Source organism: Phodopus roborovskii, unplaced genomic scaffold, assembly GCF_943737965.1.
Source record: "Phodopus roborovskii unplaced genomic scaffold, PHOROB, whole genome shotgun sequence".
NCBI lineage: Eukaryota > Metazoa > Chordata > Mammalia > Rodentia > Cricetidae > Phodopus > Phodopus roborovskii.
The window spans coordinates 729,960-757,641 of record NW_026125506.1 but is presented as its reverse complement, the minus strand read 5'-3'; the positions used below and the strand labels follow the sequence as shown (position 1 = coordinate 757,641).

The 27,682-nt window shown below is 43.5% G+C and overlaps 1 protein-coding gene across 1 annotated transcript; it reads right to left on the bottom strand.

The window, feature by feature from the left end:
• Positions 1 to 398: 398 nt before the first annotated feature.
• On the bottom strand, positions 399 to 27,663 carry Chek2 (checkpoint kinase 2). The gene is made up of 14 exons (XM_051176425.1): positions 27,279 to 27,663; positions 24,877 to 25,001; positions 24,612 to 24,759; positions 23,807 to 23,897; positions 17,651 to 17,759; positions 15,586 to 15,639; positions 13,027 to 13,088; positions 11,690 to 11,789; positions 10,133 to 10,219; positions 9,252 to 9,415; positions 8,918 to 9,033; positions 7,727 to 7,812; positions 3,219 to 3,293; positions 399 to 543 (listed from the first exon to the last, which is right to left on the bottom strand). The coding sequence occupies exons 1-14, from the start codon at positions 27,628 to 27,630 to the stop codon at positions 457 to 459; spliced, it is 1,656 nt and encodes a 551-aa protein (XP_051032382.1). The 5' UTR covers positions 27,631 to 27,663; the 3' UTR covers positions 399 to 456.
• Positions 27,664 to 27,682: the final 19 nt, after the last annotated feature.

Genomic DNA, 27,682 nt, shown 5'->3' with positions numbered 1-27,682 from the left:
ACTAAACCATCTCTCTACATAGCTCAAAAAGAAAGGTATTCATCTAAATTGCTACTCATAGAGCATGAAGTCCAGAGACAAATTCCCACAAGGTTTTTAATTGTGTATCAGTAATGGAAAAGCAATTGTTCCCATCATTAAAATATAGACTACATTAAAAAAAAAAAATAGTCTTTAAAAAAAAAAAAAAGACTCCAAGGAAGAAAAGACAATAGCACATTTCTTTCTCTCTCTCTCTCTCTCTCTCTTTTTTTTTTTTTTTTTTTTTTTTTTTGTTGTTGTTGTTGTTTTTCAAGACAGGGTTTCTCTGTGTAACATCCTTGGTTGTCCTGGAACTCACTCTGCAGACCAGGCTGGCCTCGAACTCACAGAGATCCACCTGCCTCAACCTCCCAAGTGCTGGGGGAGTAAAGGCGTGCACCACCACCCATGTCTAAAAGTGCATTTCTTCTATGTTCAAACCAGTGTATCACACACAGCCAGGCGCTTAGTGCTCTCAGCGACCTCTGTTTCCTGTTCCAGGGGCCGCTTTCGACTAGAAGGCTGGAAATAAAGCAAAGAAAGAAGCATTCAAAAGAAAAGCATGGCTTCTACCAAAACTCCTAATGGCAGTAAACTGGGGACATTTCACAGGAAATGGTAAGGACCATGAATGAATAGTTGTCATGACAACTGAATAATCCTAACACACCTCTGGAATCAAGATGCTTATCTACTCTGTGGTCTCTAACTGCTAATGTATGTAGTTTTGTTTGTTTGTTTGTCTGCCTGTTGTTTGCATTTTGTTTGGGTTTTTTGTTTGTTTGTTTGTTTGTTTTGTCTTACCATGATAATAAAACAAGTTCAAATATGGATCTTTCCCATGTCTAGCAAAATTCTGGGTGAGGCATGATTTAAGGCAGTCAGAGTTCCCAGCCAACCACAGGCTTAGGCGTACCAGGGGAGCTCACATACTCTATTGTGCCACAGAGACTAGAATTATTGAAGGAATTTTTTTTTTTAAGTTAAAATGCTTCTAAACTAAGATGAGTTCCACAGAACGTGATCACACTGTAAGCTGAAGAACATATGGATATGGACAGCAGGCAACACCAACAGCTTCTCTTGGTAACGGTCTGCTGCTGACACCGCCTAGTTGTAGCTCAATGTTAAAGGGTGCTTACCACGCACTAAGTGTGTGCAGGGGACCTAATCTCCTTCACAGCCTCAAGTTTTGCTGTTTCATGGGAACAACAACCTTTTCTGCCATAGTTTACATCCCTATTTCTAAAATCAAGAAAGGATAGTGACCAAAAGGAAACAGGACAGGAATAAACAAACACACTAATTCATACTTACAAAGAACTTTTAAAAGAATAAAATTGCCAACAAGAAACCGCCACAATAAAACACATAATTTTACTAACAAAAGAAAAGTATTTTATGGTATAGATATGAATACTTTGTTTTGGAATGGATTTTCATTTATTGATACAATTTAAGGTCAATTTTGTGATATGTATATTTCTCCTCTTGTTTATGTATTGTGTTTAATAGTCAAAACTTTAGTTAGGTTTTCTAGATATACAGAGATGTATTTGAGATGAATAGGCATTCTTCAAACCCTTCAAAGACCTACAGAATATGGCATTTAAAATGGTTTAGGGTTTTTCTTAACAGTGAGGCACAACTGCTCCTGGCAACACCACCTGTGTCAGAAAGGAAGATGGACATTAAACACGTTATGGAGTTTGCTTTCAATATGGCAAGACTAGCCATTTGGACAAGATACTGCTCTTATCTGGACTGTTTGACTTCATGCTGTATAAACTGGACATGCAGGACCTCAGGAAAGTGACTGCTGATACATGATGGACATTGTTACAGGGTTCCTGCTTCATGGAAGAGTCTGCCAGACAGTCTGCAGGACACAGAGAAAAATGACTGACAAACTGCCAATACAGATGGATAGTTTAAAGTTTCCTGCTTTGCTGAAGAGTCTGCCAGACACACTATGGCCTATGGACTGAAGACGGAACATTACAGAAGAACTTTGGGTTACTGACAAGGCAAGATGCCTCTGTCATTTCTTGAGTTTATATATTATCCTTCTGTGGTCTTTGAAGGAATTGAAGACAGATAGTTATGGTTATAGTTTTCCTTAGTTAGGATTAAAGATAAGTTACATATAAGACTTTAGACTCACAAAGATAGGCTAGATGATAGAATATTTTAAGTCTTACTAAATGTTAATGGACTAAATATTGTTAACCGTGATTCTTATTTGATAACTGTTGTGTGATATATTTTGCTATGTTAAGGTTAAAACCCTTCATTTTATTTTAGACAGAAAAGAAGAGATGATGGGAGATGTCATTCTATAAATATGTTTCTCTTATTGGTTAATGAATAAAGAAAGCACTGTTGGCCAATTGGAAAGCAAGATCGGTGGGACTAGGAGACTAGGAGGAGAGAGGAAGTAGTAGGGGGAGGTCCAAGATGGAAAACAGAGAGAGCAGAACGCCAGTCCCTCTCTCTGGTCAGATGAGACCACATGGAAGTACTTAGATTAATAGAAATGGGTTAATAATTAAGGCAGAGCTAGCCGATAAGAAAACAGTAACTGGCCAACAGCTTTATATCTAATATAATATCTGTGTGTTGCTGGGGCTGGCATGATGGTGGGACCAGACTGGCAGGGAAAAACCTACTCATAACAGTATTTTAAAAGAGAAAACCATCATAGACTACTTGCCCAAGTTTTACATTTTCTAAAAATTTAAAATTGTGCCGCTAACAGGGTGTTCCATCTTGACGTGCAAAAGACCTTTGGACTGACAACTCTTTCTACTGCTCCAATTCGTTCAACACACCTTCATTATTAATTTTCCAGGGTTGCATATCAAATCAAAGAATAGAAACACTGGTTTGGGCTGGAGGGCCTGCCTAAACATCAAAGGTCCCAGGTTCAAGTCCAAGTATGGCCAGCAAGTATCTACTAAACCATACTTGTACGGTAGGGTCATACTACGTAGATTAAGCTGGCACATGACCCCCAATCCTCCTGCCTCTGTTGGGATTCAATGCCCTGTCTCAGCCTCTTAAGTGCTAAAGATTGTGTGTGTGTGTGTTTGTGAGACCAAGCCGTCACTGAGCACTTGCCAATGCAGAGAATATCCAGTTATCATACTTGCTCATCAGCAATTTAACTCTAACCTACAGTACAGTCATCAGAATACCTGGGCATGAGGCAGGGCCATCAAATTCTTTTCCCGAGCCAGTAGATCCTGAAATTTTCTCTTCATGTACTCATCCTGTGAAGAGATCAAAAAGCATAGACAGGCTGCAGGAGGAGAAGCAAGCTACCTGATTGACAGCTACCTGACTGACAGGTCAATGGCCACGGCTGCCATCCTGACAGCAAAACTCATGCATTTGCTGAAGTATCCAAACGAAGGGACCATGACTGCCTTCTCAGAGCAGTCAGTGCTCAGTCAGCATTGGTTACATCAAACTCAAGGGTCATGGGCTCTCAGCTGACCAGAGAGCCAGACCCAGCAATGGTCCAGAACTAACCCTAACCCAGCAATGGTCCAGAACTAACCCTAACCCAGCAATGGTCCAGAACCAACCCTAACCCCGAGTTGACAGTGTGCCACCTTGAGTCACATCACCACAGAATGTAGCGGCATCTTGTTCCACCTTGGGATGTGACTTAAGGTATGCGGACAGGACCCCTTATAAGAAAGAGGAGGGGTTCACTGGGGTTTTCTCTTCGGAGGCAGAGTTAGGCAGATCTCTGTGAGTTCGAAGCCAGCCTGGTCTACAGAGTAAGTTCCAGACAGACAGAGCTACAGAGAAAACCTGAATCAACCCTCCCCACCCCAAAAGGAAGGAAGGAGAGAGGGAGGGATGAAGGAAGGAAGGAGGGAGGGAGGGAAGGAAGAGAGGGAAGAATGAAGAGAGGAAGGAGGGAGGGAGGGAAGGAGGGAGGAGGGAGGAAGGAGGGTGGGAGGGAAGGGAGGGGGAAGGGAGGGAGGGAAGAAAGGAGGGAGGGGGGAGGGAGGGAGGTAGCCACGGAGAGCATGCCAGTAAGCAGCATTCTTCTACAGTCTCTGCTTGATCTTCAGGATCTTGCCTGGAGGTTCCTGCCCTGACTTCCCTCAGTGACAGACTGTGATGTGGAAGTATAAAATGAAATCCACCCTTTCCTCTCTCAGTTGGTTTAGTCAGTGTTTACTGCAGGAACAGAGACGCCAAACTAGGACAGAAATGGTGCACACCGAATACAGAGCCACACTTCAACGCCTATGTCTCACCACATTTTTCCACCTCTACCATGGCATCCAGGAGGAAAGGGTTCCAACACGAGCAATTTAGTGGAGTTGGGAAATTATCAGTGCCACAGACATATAATGAGTCCCCTCTCTACCTACTAATGGGAAGCAGCACCTGATGCCACCCCTGTCTTACCGGTTACTGAGTGGCTCTCAGAGTGCCTATCACAGAAGCACCGACCTCATATACACATTCTCCATGGCCTTAGGACCTAATGCAGAATCACCCCTGAAGTGCACTGCCTCTACAAGCGTGTGTGTGGCCCTAAAGGAATCAAGGCCTGAGCAAATAAAACCACAATGGAGGGGGCTGGAGAGATGGCTCAGTGGTTAAGAGCTCTGGCTGCTCTTCCAGAGGTCCTGAGTTCAATTCCCAGCAACTACACGGTAGCTCACAACAATCTGCAATGAGATCTGGTGCTCTCTTCCGGCCTGCAGGCACACATTTATGCAGAATAAATAAACCTTTAAAAAATAAAATAAAATAAACCCACAAAGGAATACCCTGCGACTTAGATAAGTGCACCCAAGTCCCATATATTAAAAGCTTGGCCCCCAAAAGGACACTGCTGGAGGGTGTGGGGCCTTGAGAGGGGGCCAGAGGACAACCCTGGGTGTTAGTCCTCACCTTACATCTTGTTTAAGAAAAGAGTCTCACACTGTTCACCGCTGTGAACAATCGCGCTGACTGGACTGTGAGCATCAGGAGAGTCTGCACCCCAACCTCTCAGAGCCTCATTCGTGCAGGACAAGCATCTCATCCACTGAGCCATCTGCCCAGAGATTCTTCCTGTCTTTTCTCACACCCATCATGGACTGAAACCCCCACAACTTAGCCAAAATAAACCTTGTTAGGAGCAGTTTTTCCCTTGCTGGTCTGGTCCCAACTCGGCGCCAGCCCCAAATAACACACTGAGAAACTATTAGATACAAAGCTGTTGGCCTGTTATCATCATTGCTTATTGTCTGGCTCTGTCTTTAATATTAACCCATTTCTATCAATCTATATATTTCCACCTGGTCTCATCTTACCGGAGAGAGGGCCCAGACCTCTGTTCTCTTAAGTCTCTCCATCTTGACTCCTCCCTACTTCATCCTCTGTCCTCCTTGTCTTCTAGTCCCGCCTATCTTGCTTTCCTATTGGCCAACAGTGCTTTATTCATTAACCAATACGAGAAACATATCTACAGAATGGCATCTCCCATCAAAACCTCTCCTGTTTATAAGTTGACTCCCCTCACTCGGTGTGTTACAGTCACAAGAAGCTTAACACAAATGTCCTTCCCCTGGACATTGTTTGGTGTGCCCAGAATGGCCTGAGGCTATGTGCCTATGTGCACCATATTCACAAGCTATCAGACAAGAAGAAGATGATAAAGGACCTCAACACTGACACAAGTAGCAAGATTTACAAATCTGTCAGAAGTCTACATCCAAAAACATTGTTACAATATCCCTCAGTCAAGCAGGAAGGAATCGTCCATTTTATTAAGGAAGAGTATGTGAAGAATATCCCCCGATTGGATGCAGTTAATGACAAAACAGAGAGGATTCATTGTCCCCCAAAACCATGAGACTTGTCCCCCAAGCCCAAGCTTACTATCACGAGCAGATGTTCAGATGGCCCATTTGTACCCTACCCTCACCCTCCTCACCCAGTGCCCACGATGCTATTCCAAGCAAAATGTTGAGAAAAAGTGTCTTCACATGAGACTGGGGCAAAGCTGAGCTTCACCTTTTCTTGCTTGTGAATAACAGTTTTCTTTTGAGACAAGAAGTACAAACAAAATGGGCCACACTGACTCATGCATTTCAGGCAAATACAAACCCCCGTTGCTAGGCCTTACTGGCCAGCCCTAGGCTTTTTTTTTTTTTTCCCAAAGCTAACACAGAAAGCCAACACAGAACGTCTGCCCCCATTTGGATCCCAGAAGCTGCCCTATTAAGGCATGTGAAAGGAGCCAAGGCATGGGTTTCTCTTTTTTTTTTCCATCAAAATTAAATCCTCACGTGCAAAGACACCTTTGTTTCCAAACTCCTTGTCTCCAAGGCCCTTGCTGCTTTCAGATCTGTGTGGTCTCGCAAATACTAAATATCTGACAGATTTCTTCTGGGAGGAGAATGTTTCCAGGGCAACATCGAAAACACATACATCTGTCCTCCACACCCTTCCCACCCTTCTCCTTTTTAAAAAAAATTTAATTGTATTTTTTTGCTTATTTATCTTATGTGCATGTGTGTGCAGTCAGGGGACAACTTTCAGGAGTAAGTTTTCTCTTTCTACCACGTGGGTCCTGGGGATCAAACTCAGGTCCTCAGGCTTGCTGCTGGACCTGGTGAACCATCCCTCAGGCCCAGCCACCCTCCTTCTTTTAAGGATTTGTTACCTGAGCTGGTCTGACCAAAACTTAGTTGTGGAGGGTTGCAAGAGAGAAAGTGGACAATCTTCCAGATTACCAGGAAAGAGTCAGTGAAGCTTGATTTTTCAAGATGTTCCCAGAACAAAGAAACCACAGGTGAGAAAGGTCCAGCTACCTGGTAACCTCACCCAGCCTCCCAGGAAACAGAGGCCATAAGGGAAGCTCACAGAAAATCATGGCCAAGCTGAGCAGCAGAATCACACAACTACCAGAAAACATGCTGGATACTCTGGTTAATTAATTACAAGCCAGCAATTAATCTCCCAGAGTCACAGACGCTCTTACTCTGGCAGAAGCTCTGAATGAGTTTGGCACAAAAATCTCACAGCAAAAGGGACATTCAAACAGAGACATCATGCAAACTAAAAGGGTACAGGTGACATGCCGGCTCACTGGGAAAAAGAGTGGGACCCTTTCAAACATAACCACCTGGCTCAGGAAGCGACTGGGTTCCCTCAGGGAGACTGCCTTCCTGGACCTGCCCCAGTTTTCTTGATTGAAGGTGAAAAATGGCTGGACCACAGCCCAGCCCACTCCACATGGCAGAAGAGAAGAATTAAAAAAAAAAAAAAAAAAAAAAAAAAGAGAGAGAGAGACAGCTGAGCATTGAGTAAAGACCAAGCTCTCAGAGGATTACGGCCACAATGAAATGTCAGGGCAGCCAACGGTACCCAGAACCTAACATGAGGTGAGCTTGTTCATCCAGCAGCTACGAGTTACATGGAAAGAGCTGATACCCCAAACACAAACACATATTCATTCACCCTCCCTCCCCTCCATGCCCCTCAACTCTTCCTCCCTCTTTCCCTCCTATACATGAATGAAAACAATTACATGCGTGTGCACACACACTATACCCACAACCTGACTGAAAACACATAAATGAACCCAACAACACAGAGTCTATGTGTAACCCTCAGCCTCACCACACTTACACAGATCAGAGCTGCCCTGAATTTTAGGCAAGCATGCATTGCCTCACACACCCACCTGTAGCCATGGATGCCTCAAGGCTTCCTCGGTAGTAAACCTAGCCTTTGGGTCCACAACCAACAGTTTCTTGACAAGGTCCAGAGCTAAAGCAGGAAGAGAATCGGGGAAATCATAATGAGAAAAAGGAATACACTCCATGTGCATTATTAAACTATGCCAGAACTACAGACCACCAGCCAGAGGGGAGAGCAGCATGAAGCCAGCTAATTTGCTGGAGAGAGCCCTCCCTCTGTGAACGCAGAAGACTGGGACCTTGGGAATAAGTGTGTACCCTATCTTTCCCTACTAGGACATTATAACCTTTTACCCCTTGCTCTCTTTTGTGCTGCTGTGCTTGAGTTCAGGTTAACTAAGACTAAACTTCTACCCAGTTCTGAGATGTTTAGAATGTACCCCAAACTGCTTGATGGTGAGAGACCAGAGAGGGGTTCCCTCTAGGCTGGTCAGAATTGAGCCCAACCCACAGGTCAGCAGCAACCAAAGGCTGGTTTGCATGTCCCAGCAATATTCTTCCTTGAATCCCTGATCTACTTTTTCTCCGGGGAGCTTCCAGGCTGCACTTTTAAATTATAAAATACAGGTAACCGATGACATCGAACTTTCACATCCTTCTTACTCAAAGAAAACTTTGCTATTAAAAGTTATTTTGCACACTTGAACGGGTAGCAGGCCCTTGTAAATGTTATAGTAAACCTCACACAAAACCTTTGATGTCAGGCTGGAGAGATGATGGCTCAGCAGTTAAGATCACTAGCTGCTCTTTCCAGAGGTTCAATTCCCAGCACCCACATGGCAGCTCACAACTGTAACTGCAATTCCAGGGGACGTGATACCCTCAAGCAGACACACACACAGGCAAAACACCAAAGCACATAAAATATAAGAATAAATAAATCATTTAAAAAAAAATAAAACGTTGATGTCAGGGTGTCAGGGTTACTGATCACCTGTTTACAAATAAAGAAAATGGAGACTCAACTTGCCTAAGGCCACAAAACTAACAAATAACAGAGCTAGGACATAAGCTCAGGCTCCAAAGCCCAGGAGCTTAATAATACCCTCTTCCTTTCAAATGGTGCAAAGCAATGAAACAAGACAGACAAGAGAAAACAACACAGAGCTTGAGAATAAATTCCCACCAACAGAACACCCACATTTCACGCATCTGTAACCCTTTCGTATCCATACCCTTCTCTGAAACATCTGTCCAGACTTCAGGAATGAAGTTGTAATTCCCACTGGTGATCTGATCCTTCAGGGACACTTGAGTCTTATGCTCAGAGAAAGGTGGATACCCACTTAGGCTTAATATTGGTGGAGAAAAAGGAAAAAAGATCAAGTGGCATTCTCAGTGGTATTTGGATACACAGGCTTCTTCTTCGGCAACAGGAAAAATCAGCTTTTCCTTGAATCAACCATTTAAAAATGACCTAAGTCAAACAGAAGCTCCCTACCCAGACACAGGTACAGTTTCATCCGACCTCATCCAACCACACTGTGAGGCAAAGAAAATGTTTCCTACCAGATGAAAAGAATAACTCCTAAGCTCCAGCAGTCCACAGCACGGCTGTACCCCGCAGTCCCATTGGAGACAAGGACCTCGGGAGCCAGGTATGTGGGCGTACCACATAAAGTTCTCATCAGGGAGGTCTCCCCCAAAATCTTGGACTGTCCAAAATCAGTGATCTAAAATTGTAAACAGAACAAATGGAATCCAAACATAATCACAGCCAATCATTCCCACGAGCCATGGAAACCAAATTATCTGTTACACAGCACTCTCCACTAACCCACAGAGTACAATTTCATGTCTTTGCAAACCATTTAATTTTGCTTAAAAGAAAATCCCTCGGCCTAGGAGCCTGAGAACCAAAGTTTTTCCAATCTATCTATCGGTCATTACAACCTTACACAAATTGCATAACCCCTGCCACAAACACATTAGGACTCTAATATTTGCACATATTCCTTAGACCCAAACTCTTAAATTTGACTACACCATGGAACATCAGGAAAGACTGGGGGAGGGAGGGGGGATGCACTTGTGGTCACCCTCATGCTTTATGTCTTGGGCTCTTTTCGTAGGTTGTTTTCTTAATTTTAACAGGAAATTCTAAAGTAAGGCTAGGCTGAGAAGGAAAGACAGGGTCCATAACTCCATGGTGGATTCTTTCCTTCCTCTGCACACAGAAGCAGCTCGTATAAACCGGCACTCCGTAAGTGCTGACAGATAGGCAGAAAACTGTGTGATCTCAGCCGTAACTGTTAAGTATAAGAAGTTCAGATTCTCAACCTTCCGACAGTCCTTTTTTTTTTTTTTTTTTTTCTTCATGTAAGAGATTAAAAAACAGTTTTGAACAGAGATATACAGCAGTGGCAACAGAGAGGATGAAAAGTTTTCACCTTGATAAGGCAATCCTCTTCTTCAGATGACAGAAGAACATTCTCTGGTTTTAAGTCCCGGTGTATAATCCCATTTTCGTGAAGGTACTATGCAAAAAGAGAGGCAGGGCCACTGGTTTATACCAATACATGTGAGGACAGTTACCAACATCCAGTTCCTAGCCTGGGTGAACCTAAGCTGTATCAAGTTGTCAGCTCACATGACTCAGTAGTTAAGAGCACTGGCTGCTCTTCCAGAGGTCCTGAGTTCAATTCCCAGCAACCACATGGTGGCTCACAACCACCTGTAATGAGATCCGGTGCCCTCTTCTGGCCTGCAGGTGTACAAGCAGCTAGAACACTACATAATGAATAAGTAAATCTTTAAAAAGAAAAATGTCAGCTTACTCCTTAAAGTCAGTGCTGGACCAGGACTTTAGATAGGGTTTCTCTAAATAGGCCTAGCTGTCCTGGTACTCACTCTGTAGACCAGGCTGGCCTCGAACTCAGAGTTCTGCCTCCTAAGTGCTGGGATTAAAAGTATGTACCACTACACCGAGCACCAGAAAAAATCTTTAAAAAGCATAACCTTGCATTTCACAATGCCAAGAAATAAAATAATACATTTTGTTATGCTCAACAGGTAAAGGTACTTGCTGCCAAGCCTGACAACTATTATTTATGATTTATTAAAGCTTGCCTGAGGATTCAGAAAGCAAAGCCAGACTTAAAACTATAGCAATCAGGCAGTGGTGATACACACCTTTAATCCCAGGACTCAGGAGAAAGGCAGATGGATCTCTCTGAGTCCAAGACCAACCTGGGCTACCGGAGTGTGAATCAGAGCTCACACCTTTAATCCCAGTATTTGAGAGGTATAAAAGATGGAGGCAGTTGGGCAGTGGTGGTGCACACCCTTGATCCCAACACTCAGAAATCAGAGACGGGCGAATCTCTGTTAGTGCGAGGCCAGCCTGGTCTACAGAGTGAATTCCAGGACAGGCTCCAAAACAATATAGAGAATTTAAAAACATAAAAACCAAACAAAATAAAAAAAAATAAAAGGTAGAGGCATTCAGTCCGAGAGTGAGTCTCTAGCCACACTGAAGAGAGCATAACAGTCTGAGTGAATCTGAGGAGCAGTTTGAGTTTCATCCCTTTGGTCTGAGTTGAGGTAGAGGTAAGAGCTAGTGGCTGGCTGCTTTGCTTCTGATCTTCAGCTTGAAGCCTGAACCCCAATATCAGTCTCTGGGTCTTTTATTTATCGTGCTACAGACAACCTCAATCCCCAGAGCACATATGAAGAAAGAAATGGGGACAAACTTTGAAACAAGTTCTCTCTAAATTGCCTGAGCTGGCTTTGAACTCAGTTAACCTCCCCAAGCAGACGGAATTCCACGCTGCACCACCACATCTGATGGTATATTCACTCCATCAGTTCCCTTTCTTACTCTCTCTTACGCTCACAGCAAGACCTTGACCATCTGAGTCATGCAAGCAGGATTTTTTCTTGCATTTTTCTTGACTTTTAATCCTCAGCCCCTCGGTCCCTGCCTAACACGAGGGCGCTTCTCTTACCTGTACAGCTAGAAGCATCTGGTAGAAATAGAGCTTGCAGGTTGCTTCCTTGAGACGTTTGTTCCCCACCACCCGGTCGAAAAGCTCTCCTCCTTCCATCCTGAAACACACACAAAGCAGGACCTGCACTGTGGGGGCACAGAACAAATGAGAAGACTCATCTGCCCAGCAAAGTGGGGGAGAGGGGTGTGGGCAGATGGGGCAGATGAGCAGCACTTGCCCCACATGTGAGGCCCTGACCGGGGACTCCAGCACTAAATCACGGGTCAATTTTATCCACTCTTCACATAACTTAAAATTAATGAGCTTGGCTGGGCATGGTGGGGCTTTCAGAGAGTTCCAAGGCCAGCCTGGTTTGGTCTACATAGCAAGCCCCAGGCTGGCCATGGATACATGACACCCTGCCTCGAAAAATATAAATAAATAATATTAATCTTGAGGGCTGGAGAAATGGCTCAGTTGTAAATAGCGTATACTGTTTGTCCAGTCCAAAGGAAACTCAGCACCAATGGCTAACTTGTGCCTGATAGCACAGCAAAGCATAGGATGGCCTCCAGGCTCACTCAGTACCCATGGCTCCCCTCAGCTTTTATCACCCAATGCCCTACCCTAAACTTCTCCAACGAATGGCTTCCCCCCCCACCCCCAGCTTCTCTTTCCTATGTAACCCTGCCTCCTGGACCATAGGCCCTTTCTCCCCTGTGCCCTTTCTTCTTTCTCTCTCCTTCTCTTCATCTCCTCTCTCTTGGCCTGGTTCATTCTTCTACTTCCTCCCCCTGCTCTGGACTCTTCCAGATGCCTCCACAATAAAAACCTTCTCCTCAGGCATACCTTGGAATGGTCATGTCCTCATTCACTCGCTGTTCTTACAGACGACCTGGATTCACTCCCAGTGCCCATGTGTAACTCACAAGTGCCTCTAACTCCAGCACTAGGGAACCAAAGCCCAACTCTGACCTCTCTGAGCACGGATAGTCTCATGTGCACACACACACACACACACACACACACGCACACACACACACGCAAACACACCTCTCTAAAAAACTTCTTGTAACAATGGGCTGATAAACCTCATGCACAATCAGATGCCCTAGATGGAAAACAGGAAAAGGTAAGATACAGTATACATTGATGACTTCTTTGGGAGCTTTAAAGTCTGATCCAGCACTCAGGAGGCAGAGGAAGGCAGATCTCTGTGAGTTTGAGGCTAGCCTAGTCTAAAGAAATGAGTTCCAGGACAGGCTCCAAAGCTACAGAAAAACCCTGTCTCGAAAAACCAAACACAAAACCGAAAGAGAGAGAGAGAAAAAACAAAAAAAAATTCTAGTACTTACAACTCCAGAACAATGTAATAATCTTCTGCATCAAAAACATCTTTAATCTGGATGATGCATGGCTAAAACAGAGAAAAGAGGAAAAATGAGAAACTCCAAGAAGGAAACCTCAAGACACAGAAACTGAGGCCTCAGGAGGGCAAAGAGCAGGCACGGGGCCCTCGTCTGGGGATGCTGTTTAAGTCAAGCCCAGGAGAGAAGGCGGAAGGAATGTAGCTGACTCCTCACTGAGAACACTCAGTGTCAACAAGGGATGATTCACGTGTGCATATGAGCCTACCTAAGAATGGCAGCAGGGTCTTCCCAGCCTTCTTCATCTGTCCAAAACAGGACTCAAGGAACCTAAGAAGTCACAAGAATAAGGCAGCAGATGCCGGGTGGTGGCGGGGGACTTTCACAGCAGGCCCGAGACCCGAAATCCAATCCCAGCACAAGAGTGAAGCAGAAACAGGACACAAGACCAGGGATCGTGAAGCTAACTTGCAAATCCCAGCACTTGGGAAGGCAAGGAAGGAAAATCAAGAATTCAAAGCCAACCTCAGCTATAAAGCAAGCTCAAGGCCAGCCTCGGCAATATGAGATCGTGCTCAACAACAAAGAAGGCAGGGGAGGAAGCTTCCAGCTCCAGGACTGGGACCCTTTTACTGTAAGATCCTCCCGAATTGTATAAGACCTTTTGAGCACGGTGGACACGTTTATGGGGACACAGAACACCGCGGGCAGGGAAGAACGGGTTTAGATACTCTAGAATGCACACTTAATATTATGATTTTTCCACAAAGAAAGCACACCAATTGGGTTTACAATCGACAGCCAAGTCCAGTGATAGGGATAAGAAACAGACTGGGTGTACATCAATGGGCACAGAGAACTATGACCATGTGAGAGCCTGAGAGCCTATAATACTTTCAGGTTTGAGATTAAAAGGGTGGTGAAACTCACCACAGCACTCTTCCTTCAAAGCAAATCTGACCATAACCGCTGCTCTGAATCCAGGGGTCCTTCCTGCAGTGAACTGTTACGGGATAGTCAGTGGCAACCCCACTGTCTCCCAACAGGTAAGACCTTGGAAACACTGCTGAGTGCTAAGGCAAGACTTCAATTTTAATAAGGTTCAAATAGCCAGTAAAATACTTAGGGAGGTAAGGATGCATGCAGCGGTTTGTTTGTTTGTTTACTTTCATGTATCTGTCTGTATCTATGCATGCCATGGAGCATGTGTGGAGGTCAGGAGAGAGCTTGTGGGAGTTGATTTTTCTCCTTCGTCTGTGTGGTTCCTAGGGACCAGCTCAGACGTCAGACTTGGCAGCAAATTCCTTAAACCTCTGAGTCATTCTGCCAGCACCGAATGTGTTTTAAAAAGCAAAACAAAACTGGCAAAGCAGGCTGCAACGGGAAGATTGCCTGAGCCAGGAATGAGAACCGGGCCTGGCCAATTCAGCCAGTTCCTGTCCCAAGGAACAAAAACAAACTCCAAACTCCACACAAGAAGCAGAGATGGACCACTTGGGCTCACTATTCCCAGACCAGCCAGGGCAACAGGGCAAGGCTGTCCCAAAACAATAACAACAACAAAAAGAAATGGGAGAGTTGGGGGAAGAGGGAGAGGTGGAAGGAAGGAAAAAGCAAAGAAAGGAGAGAGCAGAGAGGAACAGAGGGAGAGGAAATGAAATGCAAAATGGAGTAGCAGCTGGAAGGCTGGCCACTGAGCTGTGAACAGGCTGTGGAGATACTGTATCAAAGGCACCAATCTAGAATAAACAGAGCTCTAGGTTCCTGGAAGGATATTAGGAGGAAGAGAGAGAGAGAGGGAGGGAGGGAGGGAGGAAGAGAGGGAGGGAGGGAGGGAGGGAGGGAGGGAGAGATCCTTCTGGAGGTTAAAAGTTTGGAGGTTAAAGGTGAAAATAAGATAATCACTAGTTGAACAGGCAAGATTGGGTCAAGTGTAACTCCAGCACATACTGAGCTGTGTTCAAGGGTACTCATAAACTAATGAAGACCCTGAAAGAACTAGCCAAAGGAAAGACAGGATCAGACCGGTACACTACAGCCCTTCTCATCTTGTGACTTCCACAGACACAAACTCATCCTTACAAAAGAGATATAAGAACCATTTATACCCAACAGGACTCTCCAAACCAGTAAATCAGACAGGATGATGGGACCCCATTTACCTGTCACATACCATAGATTTAACTGGATTACTCCAAATAAAATGTATTTTAAAGGTATCAAAATTTCAGGTATAATTAACCTCACTAAAAATTTAATTTTCTTTGCAAATATGAACACTAATCTCTGTAAGGTTTTGGTCAAGATCTCCGCAAAAACCATGAGTATTAAATGATGAAGTCATGAAGCCTTCACACAGGACTGCATTCTCAAAACCTTGAAGTAAACTCTCTCGAAACATAAAAGAGCTGTGTCATGTGTATTCACATACGTGTCACATATGTGTTCACATACAAAGAAGCCCAAGTTAACACTAACCTCCTACAGAAATAATTTGTACCATCCCATATTTTGAGACAAGTTTCTATGAGTGATAATAGTACTTACATGATTCAGTTTTTTCAAAATTTCTATTTCAGTTTCAACACTGGAAGCCGTGTCCTTAAACAGGATAACATTAGAGTTCATTAATTAATCATAATAAACATAATGGTTAGTATTTTAACAATATTTAACACCTCCGGGGTTACAGACCAGCCTCTCTGTTCATACAGAGGACACAAAACTACATATTTATGTAAAATGGACTTTGGCTAAGAAGCCCAGATTTAAAAGTATTTTTTTAGATGTATATTTTCTTTAACTTTTATTTTATACACATTCATGTTTTGCCTGTATGTCTGTGTGAGGGTGTTGGGTCCCCTAAAACTGGGATTACAGACATCTGTGAGCTGTCATGTGGGTGCTGAGAACTGAACCCAGGTCCTCTGGAAGATCAGCCAGTGCTCTGAACCCCTGAGCCATCTCTCCAGCCCCCCCCAGATTTAAAACTTTTAAACCCAGCCTTTTCCTCTCAACTCACACTCTTCATTACTACATTGCAGGTTTGGGATGGGGGTTTCTGTTAATTGAGGAGGAGTCCTATAGAGTCCAATGAATGGAAGAGAATAATTAAGACGTGAAGATTGGCTCTAAGTTTTTATCAATCTAGTAGATATGCTTTTCTTCCCTAAACAGGAAGCAAAGCCAGAATCATGGGGTCAACAGTCTATAACAAAGTGAACACAGACCGGAAATTCCTCCTGCCACATAAGAATAGAATTATCTCGGGAAAAAACAATCTGAAGAATGTTAAAGCCAGAAACAGCTGGCTAGAAAGGAAGAAATGACTGGGCCCTGTGTTTTACGTTACTTTGTCAGGTAACGTGTGGAAAAAAACAACACATTTGGCTGCTTCACTCACTCAGTAAATGTGGATATTAAGTGATAAAATAGCTACTACATAAAAATAACATACATTTTTAAAAAATGCAACTGAAAATTGGAAATGTTATCTCAGTGGTACAGCACTCTGGCATTCATGAATCCCTGAGTTTGATAAAAAATGTTTCTAAGCCAGACAGTGGTGGTACATACCTTTGATCCCAGCACTTGGGAGGTAGACACAGGCAGATCTGACTTTGAGGCTAACCTGGTCTACAAAGCAAGTCCCAGAACAGATGGGACTATTAAACAGAGAAACCCTATCTTGAAAATACAAAAGGACAAATTTTTTTTTTTAAATGTGTTTCTATAACTAAACCATCGTCACTGTCACAACACCCAAAGAGTGAAGAATCTGGAGTTACCTCAACAACCAAGCCGAGAACTGTTATCTGCATAAATTATGAGGAAGTTGGGACCATTGCTTCTCAGTGATGTCTTTGAGAATCTGTTTAAACCTGTCTGATATTATCCAGAAATTTTGTATAGCGTTCAACTCACACCTCAGAACTGAGTCACATCAGGCAAACACAGGGCGTGGCCTTACAGAGCAAATGGAATCAGCTGGGCGTGGGGAGACAAACTGTTGCTCTCCTTTACAGTCACCAAAGTGAGTCAAAATTATGTAAAAGTTAATTAATGAGTGAGTTAATAAGCTACCTCAGTCAGGAATGGGAATACATGCCTATAATCCTAGCACTCCAGAGGAGGCCTTGGTGATACCTTCAAGGCCAGTCTCACTACATAAGTTCAAGGCCAGCCCAGGGCTATGTGAGAGCCCTATCTCAAAAACAAAACAAAAACCATGGTTTTTGGAGTAAAAAATAATCACCACATAACTTGTAGAATGAGTCAAAACGATACATTGTAGGTAGTAAGGATTTGACACTTTAACAAATACTTGCAAAATCAGTGTTCAAAGTGTAACCAGGAGGTGATCACAGCCAGCACTTGGGAAGCAGAGGCAGGCAGATCTCTGTGAGTTCCAGGCCAGCCTGATCTACAGAGTTCAAGAATAGTCAGGGCTGTTACACAGAGAAACCTTGTCTCAAAAAACAAAAACAAACAAAAAAGAGTACTGCATTTAAGACATCTGATCTTCCTGAGATTGAGTGATACCCCAGGGTTACTGAAAGTTATAAAGAAATCAGACAACCCAGGCACCTATGAACCAAACACAGGTACTTACTGTATCTCTGGATGAGCCAAGAGCAAACTTCCGCTTGCTGATAATCTTTATGGCCACTTTCTTACATGTTCTCCTCTCGAAAGCCATTTTTACCTCCCCACAAGCACCACTAATGGGAGAAACACAGACAGTGACGGTTCAGGATGAGCTCATCGTGAAACCCACCATGTCCAAGTCTGCCTCGACCGTAAGAAATTAAACATGGGGCAGAAAAGGTTGCTCTGGTGGGTGATGCGCTTGTGTGAGAATATGAGTTCAAATATCCAGGACCCACAAACACACATCTGTAACCCGGGCTTCACACAGCAAGATCAGAGGCAGAAACAAGGGCTCCTCCCAGAAGCTTTCGGGCCAGCTTGCCTGGCATGCACAGAAGCAGAGATTCCTCTCACCCAAGGCTGTCTTCTGACCTCCATCCAAATTCTGTGGCACATGCACTCCCACACTTGTTCATACATGCATGCACGTGCACACACACACACACACACACGAAAGTAAATACTGTCCATGCAACTTTTTTTCCCACTGTCCCTGTATTCAAAGGACACACTGAAAGTTCACCAGAGTAAACCGTCAAGAGCACGGGGTAGAGGTGGCACACCCACCAACACTGACTTTGGAGTGACATCAATCTAATCACAGCCCTTGATTGTGAAGTTCACGGAAAAACACTAAGGAAAAAAAAAGAGAGAATTTACTTTCTCTAGAGGTCAGAGAAATAGAAGTCTCCCTGATTTAAAAAAAAAAAAAAAAAAAAAAAAAAAAGGGTACCCATGCCAGGAGTATCACACAACCGTAATTCAAGAGCTGAGAAGACAGCAACCAACCAAGACCAACTTGGGTCCATAGGGAATTCTAAGCCATCCAGGCCATCCGGGCTTGAATTGAAAAAAGGAAAGACACAAAACAATTACCAACAATTTGCACGCCCAGTTAGAAGCACAACTTGCACCTTACACTACATTCAAAAGCACTGTGTGATTAGTCTCCATGTAGTCGTATCTCTCAAAAGATCTGAGACTCACCACCACCAAGAGCAGACAAATGCCACACAGAACGGAATACCGCCAGTATTACCCCCAGTAAATCTGTTCTGTAAAGTTCAGATCCATCCTACATTACTACAGCACAGGCCACAGACTGTCTATGGTGGGCAAAACCGAGTTTTGAGAGACTATTGTAAAGGCTTCACATCTTTCTTAATGTGTTGAGTGTAGACAACATAAAATGTACCATTATAATCATTCTCAAGTGCAGAATTCAGTCACATTAAGTACATTCTCAATTGTCCTGCAACTGCTACCATCTAGTTTCAATTAAGTAAATAACATTATACCTTGCCCCCCAGCAACCAGTAATTTGCTTCCAAAAAGTTAACTGGTATTTCGTATCAATGAATTAATATTTCTTTCATTTAGTGTAATGTTCTCAAAGGTCACCCATGTTATAGCAATTATCAGTACATCTTTACTGTTTATCTGAGACTAGATCTTACTATGTTGGTCTTGACCTCTCTAGAAACTGGAAGACCCCATTACAGTACCTAGATACCTATTTATTTCCTTTTTTTTTTTTTTTTTTTTTTTTTTTTCTCTTTTGGTTTTTCCAGACAGGGTTTCTCTGTGGCTTTACAGCCTGTCCTGGAACTAGCTCTTATAGACTGGGCTGGTCTCAAACTCACAGAGATCCGCCTGCCTCTGCCTTGAGTGCTGGGACTAAAGGTATGCACATTCCCTCTTACCCTCCTTTCAGACAAAAGTCTAGCTCAGCTGTCCTCAAATGACTACTATGCCAAGGATAACTTTTAACTCCAAATACTCCTGCTATTTTTTTTTTTTTTAAAGCTGTTGAATGCCAAGTATATCCCACCCTGCCCAGTTTCTATTAGGGACTGAATTAAACATTTTACACTAAATTGCACAATTACCTTAGAAGGGTAGGAGCTAACAAGATGGCTCAGCAAAAAAACCAGTTAGGTTTTTATTTTTGTCAACCTGATTCAATTGAGGATGATCTACTAAGGAAATCTCAATTGTAAACAAATACCTCCTCCATGAGATTGTCCTGTAGACAAGTCTGTGGGAGGGTCCAGCCTTCTGTGTGCAGTATAGTACTATTCCTGGACAGGTGGATAAAGGATGTTTAAGAAAGCAGAATGATCTTGCCATGGAAATTAAGTCAGTAGGCAATGTTCCTCCATGGTTTCTGCTTCAATTCCTGCCTCTGAGTCCCTCCCTGCGCTGCGTGAGTTTATGCCCTGGCCTCCCTCAATGTCGGACTGTGATCAGAACATGTAAGGCAAATAACTGCTTCCTCCTCCAAGCTGCTTTTGGTCAGCTTTTATCACAGCAACAGAAAGCAAAGTAGGACAGCAGTTGGTACCAGGAGTGGGGTACGTTTGATGCAACCATGTTGTTTGGGGGAGGAAGTATAGGATTTTGTAGCTCTGAGCTGGAATAGCTATTGAGTGCTCGGAGATTAGTGGGCTGTTCTGTAGAGAACTGGAAGATAATGCTGAGAGAAATACAAATAATGGGGGGGCCTGGCTCATGGAGATTCAGAGGGAAAATTCAGAGTCGGTGATAATTTCAATTAAGATTCTGTGAAAGTGAGGCTGGGTGTGGTGGCACACACTTTTAATCCCAGCACTCAGGAGGCAGAGGCAAGTGGATCTCTGAGTCTGAGGCTAGCATGGTCAACAGAGGGACAGGCAGGGCTACACAGAGAAACCCTGTTTGGGGGGAGGAGAGAGTGTTTAATCTGATATGAAACCTTTTGTGATTTACTGATAATCACCGCTAGTTTACTGGGGCTTAAAAAATCAGCTGTGATTAATAAGATATCAGCATCACTTAGGTGACATCTTCTAGGTCAGCACACAGGAGCTGTGGTGTAAAGAAGGTGCAAAGCTGCACCTCAGGCTGGAAGTCAAACTCCATACTGTCTGTGCAAGAGTCTCCCATAAGACACCAGCCTTCAAGGCATGAAGGAGTCTCAGAAAGCAGCCGAGCCTTGGTGCTGTGTGGCAGGGTCGAAGTATCCCTAAAGATTGTCCAGGCCTCTAACAAAGATGCAGGCTCAGTTGCAGCCAGAGACCGCAGCACAGTGGAGATGCCCAGACTTCTCAAGACGTCTGTAGTCCAAAAGAGCGTGAGTGTCAGACTGTGGACACCGACCGAGCTACTTCCACTGTTGGAATCTGGTTTTCCTTTAATCTGATTGTGTCCCTGGTTCCTCCGTAGAGAATAACGTGTTTTTCTTATAGTTGTTGCTTTACAGGAGCCCATAGATAAGAGTCATTGGACATGTTTGGGCTGGAGAGATGACTCAGAGTTAAGAGGACCTGGGCTCAACTCCAGTTCCAGAGGCTCTCAAACCTTCACACCAATGTACATAAAATAAAGTTAAATTTAAAAAAAAAAAAAGACTTTGGAATTTTTAATGAAACTTGAACTTTTAAATGCTGAGTATTTTTTTTTTTCATTTTATGTGTATGCAGGCTTTTCCAACATAAATGTCTATGCAACACTTGTGTACAGTATACCAGAGGCTAGAAGATTTCAGGTCCCTAGAATTAGTTACAGGCAATTAAGAGCAATCAGTGTTTTTAGTGGCTAAGCCAACTCTCCAGTCCCAAATCGTTGAACTTTTTTTTTTAATTCATTTATTTTTATTTTATGTGCATTGGTGTTTTGCCAGAATGTATGTCTGAGTGAGGGTGTCAGATCTTGGAGTTGCAGACAGTTGTGAGCTGCCATATGGGTGCTGGAATTGAACCCAGGTCCTCTAAAGGAGCAGCCAGTGCTCTTAACAGCTGAGCCATCTCTCCTGCCTGCTTATTAAACTATAGACTGTGCTTCATACTGTAGCATTAATTTTTGTTTGTATTTTGTTTTGCTTTTTTGAAATAGGATCCTTCTACATAGTCCTGGCAGTCCTGGAACTCACTTTGTAGTCCAGGCTGACCTCAAATTCACAAAGACCCATTTGCTTCTACCTCCCAAGTACTGAATTTAATGCATGCATCACCACCCCAGCCCATGACATTAATATGAACATGACATCTTGGGGACAAATAAAAAAAAATGAAAGGTGACATGTTTATATGTCAAGTTGACATGGAATCAATTGTACTGGGTTTTGTTTTGGTTTGGTTAATTTGACAGAAGGTAGGATCATCTGGGAAGAAGGAACCTCAATAGAAATAAAAGTATCTCCATCAGATTGGCTTATACACAAGTCTGTGGAACACAGTCTTATTAATGATTGATGCTGTATGTACTGTGTACAATCCTACCCCTGAGGATGTGATCCTGGATTAGAGAAGAAAGCAGGCTGAGCGAGCCATCGGGAGCAGCTCCCTCCATGGCCTCTGCATCAGCTCCTGCCTCCAGGCTCCCGCCCTGCTTGAGTTCCTGCCTTGGCATCCCTCAATGATGGACTGTGATCAGGATATGTAAACAAATAAAACCTTTCTTCTTCACAGAGCTTTTGATTATGATGTTTTTACAACAACACAAAGCAAATTAGGACCCTGAACAAGCTTGAAGACCTGAATGAACCTCTGGGGTCTACGGTCGAAGAAGCAAACTCCTGAAAGCTTTCCTCTGAGCTCCACATGCGCACCGTGGCGTACACATCACACATACCTCACACTTACACACACAGCATACATACACTCTTCACACTCACACACATCACATCACACCTCCTCGGTCACCACACATCACATCCATTATACGCAACTCACACCTACCCTTACTTACACTCACAACACAATCACACACACCTCATACTCATCACACCTCACATTCACACTCACATACATTATAACATGCCTGCACACACACACACTCTCACTGAAGAAATCAAATAACTTTAAATTGACAATAAATACACTGGCTAGACAGCTCATGCCTGTAACCCTCAGGAACGGAGACAGGGGAACTATCCATGAGTTTGAGGTACACCTGGGCTACGCTGTGAGTTCACATCAGTCTAAACTATGAAGCAAGTCCCTGTGTCAAAAAAAATAAAGCCAAAAAACAAATGGTTGGGGGAGGACAAGGCATTTTACCAAACATGCAGACAATCTTGCCTTTGAACACTAGCATTTACTAAACAAACCAAACTAGGCCATCAAGACGACTCAGCAAGTAATGGTATCTCAACAAGCACAATGACCTGAGTTCAATCCACATGGTAGAAGGAGAAAACTGACCCCTGCAAGCTGTCCTTTGGCCTCTACATGATCACTGTGGCATGTGTGCACCCCCACACATACAGTTACATGTGAATAAAAGTTCTGTGAATCACCAGTCATTAAAAGCTGCTTCTCAAAAGTCACCAGTACCTAGCTGGGCATGGTGAGGCGGGCTCGGAATCCTGTCTGGGGCGGCAGAAGCAAATGGATCATGAGTTCAAGACCGCCCTTGATTGCAAGGTGATTCTGAAGACAGTGAAGCTACATGAAAAGAATAAACCACCCAGGAATGGTGGTGCCCACCTTTAATCTAACCACTTGGGAGGCAGAGCGAACCTCTGTGAGTTCTAGGCCAGTCAGCGCAACATAGTGAAATCCTATCTCAAAAATTACATAATCGATTAAAATAAAGAGCTGGGAAGACAGTTCAGTCAATAAAACATTTGCTACACAAACATAAGGACCTGAGTTTTGATCCCCACCAACTACATAAAAAGCTTGTCTCTAATCCCAGAGCTGGTGAGCTGAAGACAGGAGTATCCCAGAGGATTGCTAACCAGTAAGGTAAGCTGAGTCAGTGAGCCCCAGGTTCAGTTAGCTACAAAATAGAGAGTAGAGAGTCACTGAAGAAAATAGTGACCTCGGAACTCCATACGCAACCATCCTCACACAGAGCAAACAGACATAGAAACACACACACACAGAGTTATCAGTAAAGTCCAGCTTGGTGGCACAAGCTAATCTGAGCATTAAAATTTAAAAGAAAAAAAAAAAGAGTTTATTTAAACTGATCATTATTAAATAAATCAGTAATGCATCTACCAAAAAGGTTGACAAACAGCTATGTTACAAATAATAACATTGTAAAATCACGTATGAAAAAAACCAATCAATGAAAATACATAGGAAGAAATGAGGTCTAGTTTACTATATAAAGGAAAAAAAAAGTTTACCTTCCAAGAGTTTTTGACATGATGTATTCGTCTCTTAATTCCTTAGGATAAACTGACTGATCATCTACAGTCAGATCAAAAAATACAAAAACTAAGGGAAAAGGACAGAAATGGGCTTGTTAATTCACAATTACAAAATTGGTCCTAAAATTTAGCTATACAGAATATAAGATAATATAGAATTACATTTATCATGTAATACAAGGTGAATTATTTTTAATCCAGGAGCCAGCAAGATAGCTCAGTGGGTGAAATAAACTTGCTATGCCTGCCAAATGACTTGAGTTTGATTCACAGAGGCCACAGTGGAAAGAGAAAATCAACTCCCAACAGTTGTCCTCTGACCACTACATTCATATTGTAACATGTAAGCACATATACAAATATCTCTCTCTTTCTCTCTCTCTCACACACACAAAATTAATAAATGTAAATAAGGTGGAGATAAGACAGAGTAAGACACCTGCCTCCACACCTGCACTAACACACACACACACACACACACACACACACACACACACACACACACACAAACACTCAGCACTAACGAGGCAGACGCAGGCAAATCTCTGAGTTCAAGGCCACCCTGGTCTATAGAGTGAGTTCCAGGACAGCCATATAGTGAGACCTTGTCTCTAAAACAAAGGAAAAACACACCATGAACAATGGCAGTTAACTCCTGAAAGCTACTGAATGCTAACTTATTTAATTTGACAGATTTAAAGCATAACCTATAAAGGCACAAACATTTCCCTTTACAGAGGAAGTTAAGAAAAGCCCATTAACAGTATGATAATAATATTACCTTTATTTCTACATAGCGAAAGTGCAATTTCAGAGTTGTTACTCAAAGGTAGGCGTTTTCCTTTCCCTATAAGCTCAGTATTCACAAAGGTTCCATTCCCACTGTGATCTTCTATGTACACAATGTAAGAATTTTTAGGGCCCATTTCCTAAAATAGAGAACATTTAATTTCCATGTTTTAACACCAGGGATTAATGATGAAAGACACTCAAGAGCAATGACCAGATCACTAGATCTCCAAGGAGAGAGGTTAGCTGTCACCTACCCTGAAAATTCGAAAGTGCTTCTTGCTATAGGTCCGATACTTATCAGTCCTTCTCAGCAGCGGCCCATCAAAGCAATATTCACAGCTTTTATCCCTCCCAAACCAGTAGTTGTCGTTAATACAGTCTGTGAATACAAAAGCACATAGCAGAGGACTGGAATTTGATGCATCAAACATTCTTCAGTAGTGCTAACTGTAGGGAGGAAACAATTCAGTGAAGAGATGCTCATTTGACCCCAACATTTGAGAGGCTCACAAGAAGGCACAAGCTCAAGGCCACTGTTACCTACACAGAAAGGCAATGTCAAAAGAGACATGTGCAGGCTGGGCATTGGTGGCGCACGCCTTTAATTCCAGCACTCGGGAGGCAGGGGCAGGCAGATCTCTGTGAGTTCAAGGCCAACCTGGTCTACAGAGTGCCAGGATAGGCTCCAAAGCCACAGAGAGAAACCCTGTCTCAAAAATGAAGACGGGCCAGAGAGACGGCTCAGTGGTTAAGAGCATACTGGCTGCTCTTCCAGAGGTCCTGAGTTCAATTCCCAGCACCCACATGGTAGCTCACAACCATCTGCAGTGAAATCTGGTGCCCTCTTCTGGCCTACAGGGATACTCGCATGCAGAATACTGTGTACATAATAATAATGAAATGAAGAATAAAGAAAAGGGCCAAGGGAAAAAGAGTTGCTTGCTAGTTTGCTGTCACTTCTTGCTGGTAAGTACATTCTATACCATGATTTCTGCTGCCTCTTGGATCTGGAATCTTCCAGGCTATCAGTACCAAATTTTGAGTGTTAAGACATCCAACCTTGCAGATTGAGCAGCTACTGGGCTCTCAATTTCTGCATCATGAAAAGAACTATCAATGAGCTATCCAGACCATATTGGGTATGCCAATTTAATAAATCCCCCTGTAATAATTTTATTGTTGGGGGAGGGTAGGGGTTGTTTTGGTTTGGTTTTTTCAAGACAGGGTTCCTCTGTGTAGCTCTGGATGTGCTAGAACTCACTCTGTAGACCAGGCTGGCCTTGAACTCAAGAACTCTGACTACCCCAGCTTCCCGGCACCACCACCTGCCTAATGCAGATCTTTTGAGGTGGGAAGATCCACCGTTAGCCTGGACCATACTTTCAGCTGACAGCCTATATAAAGGTACGGAAGAAGAAGAAGAAGCTTGCTCTCATTCTTACTGGCAAGGCCATTCCTTCGCCGGCATTAAAACCTACTTCAACAGGATTATGGTGTACACTGAACACCAGCTGAAACATCCAGCTTTATGAACTGATTAATTGCTATATTCTTGGACCTCCCATGGATAGCCATTGTTGGGCTAGCTGGACCACAACCTGTAAGCCACTCTCATAAGGATGAATATATAGGGGGTTGGAGAAATAGCTCAGTTAAGGTACTGACTGTTCTTCCAGAGGATCTGGACTCAATTACCAGCACCCATATGGCAGCTCACAACTGTCTGTAACTGCAAAATCTAACAGCCTCACAGACAGACACACATGCTGGCAAAATACCAATACACATAAAATAAAAATAAATAAGTAATTTCTATAAAAGGAAAATATATAATGAATATCACTTCTAACAGTTTTGTCCCTCTAGAGAACCCTGAATAATACAAGGGTCTTTCAGAAATAGCTCTGGATCAACTGGAACTCCACATACAAATGTATAAATTTGAACCAGGTATACTTGGTATGTGTAATCCCAGCTACTCAGTATGCTGAGACAAGATCAATGGAAGTTCAAGGCCATGAAGAACTACATAGTAAACTGCACGTCTACCTAGGCTGCACAATTTCTTGTCTCAAAAACAAATGAGTAGCCAGTCAGTGGCAGCGCACACCTTTAATCCCAGCACTCTGAGGCCAACCTGGTCTACAGAGTGAGTTCCAGGACAGCCAAAACTACACAGAGAAACCAGGGAGGGGGGACACCAAAGTAGAGCCTGGTAATATATGCCTATAAAGCCAGCACTTGGGAAGTAGAAGCAAGAAAATCAAGAGTTCAAAGCCAAGTTCAGCTACATAGTGAGTTCAAGGTCATCCCAGGCTATGAGACCTTCTCTCTCTCTCTCTCTCTCTCTCTCTCTCTTTTTTTTTTTAGTTTTTCGAGACAGGGTTTCTCTGTGTTGCTTTGGAGGCTGACCTGGAACTAACTAGCTCTTTTAGACCAGGCTGGTCTTGAACTCACAGAGATCCACCTGCCTCTGACTCCCAAATGCTGGGAGTCACCCGGCTTCCATCTTTTTTTTTTTTTTTTTAACTTTTTTTTAATCACCTCTACTAGTTACAGGGGCCCTGAGATTTCTGTTACAACAATCAAACACCCTACCCTCACCCTGGTTTCCCTGAACAATAAATACATTATATTATATAACAAAACGCCTTACCCAGATTGGAGAATCCATCCTGAAGAGACCATAACCGAGCCCAAGGGACAGGCCCAGGCTCCTCGGGCTCTGGGTCCTCGGGAATAGAGCAGAGTTCCTGAGTGGACACTGTCTCCAAAGAGCTCAGCGTGCCAGAGCTGGAATGAGAAGACTGGCTGGAGGAAGGCACGGTGCTGGCGGAGGAACTGGATGTGCCTTGAGACTGTGAGGAGAAGTCGTGCAACTGAGAGGAAGTGCCTTGGGACTGGGTGAAGCCACCCTGGGACTGGGTGAAGCCACCCTGGGACTGGGAACAGTAACCACTGCCATGGGCCTTCGAGGAAGTGCTGCCGTGGGACTGCTGATTCTTCATACCCGACCTCAAAAAAAAACGGTGTCCAACAATGAGGGGAGGTTCAAGGAGC

Coding starts and splice junctions, on each gene's coding strand:
- Chek2 (XM_051176425.1), bottom strand. CDS start 27,630: ATGAAGAATCAGCAGTCCCACGGCAGCACTTCCTCGAAGGCCCATGGC. Junction 15,640..17,650: donor TTGGCTCATCCAGAGATACA/GTAAGTACCTGT, acceptor ATCCTGTTTAAG/GACACGGCTTCCAGTGTTGA. Junction 544..3,218: donor TGGCCCTGCCTCATGCCCAG/GTATTCTGATGA, acceptor CTTTATTTCCAG/CCTTCTAGTCGAAAGCGGCC.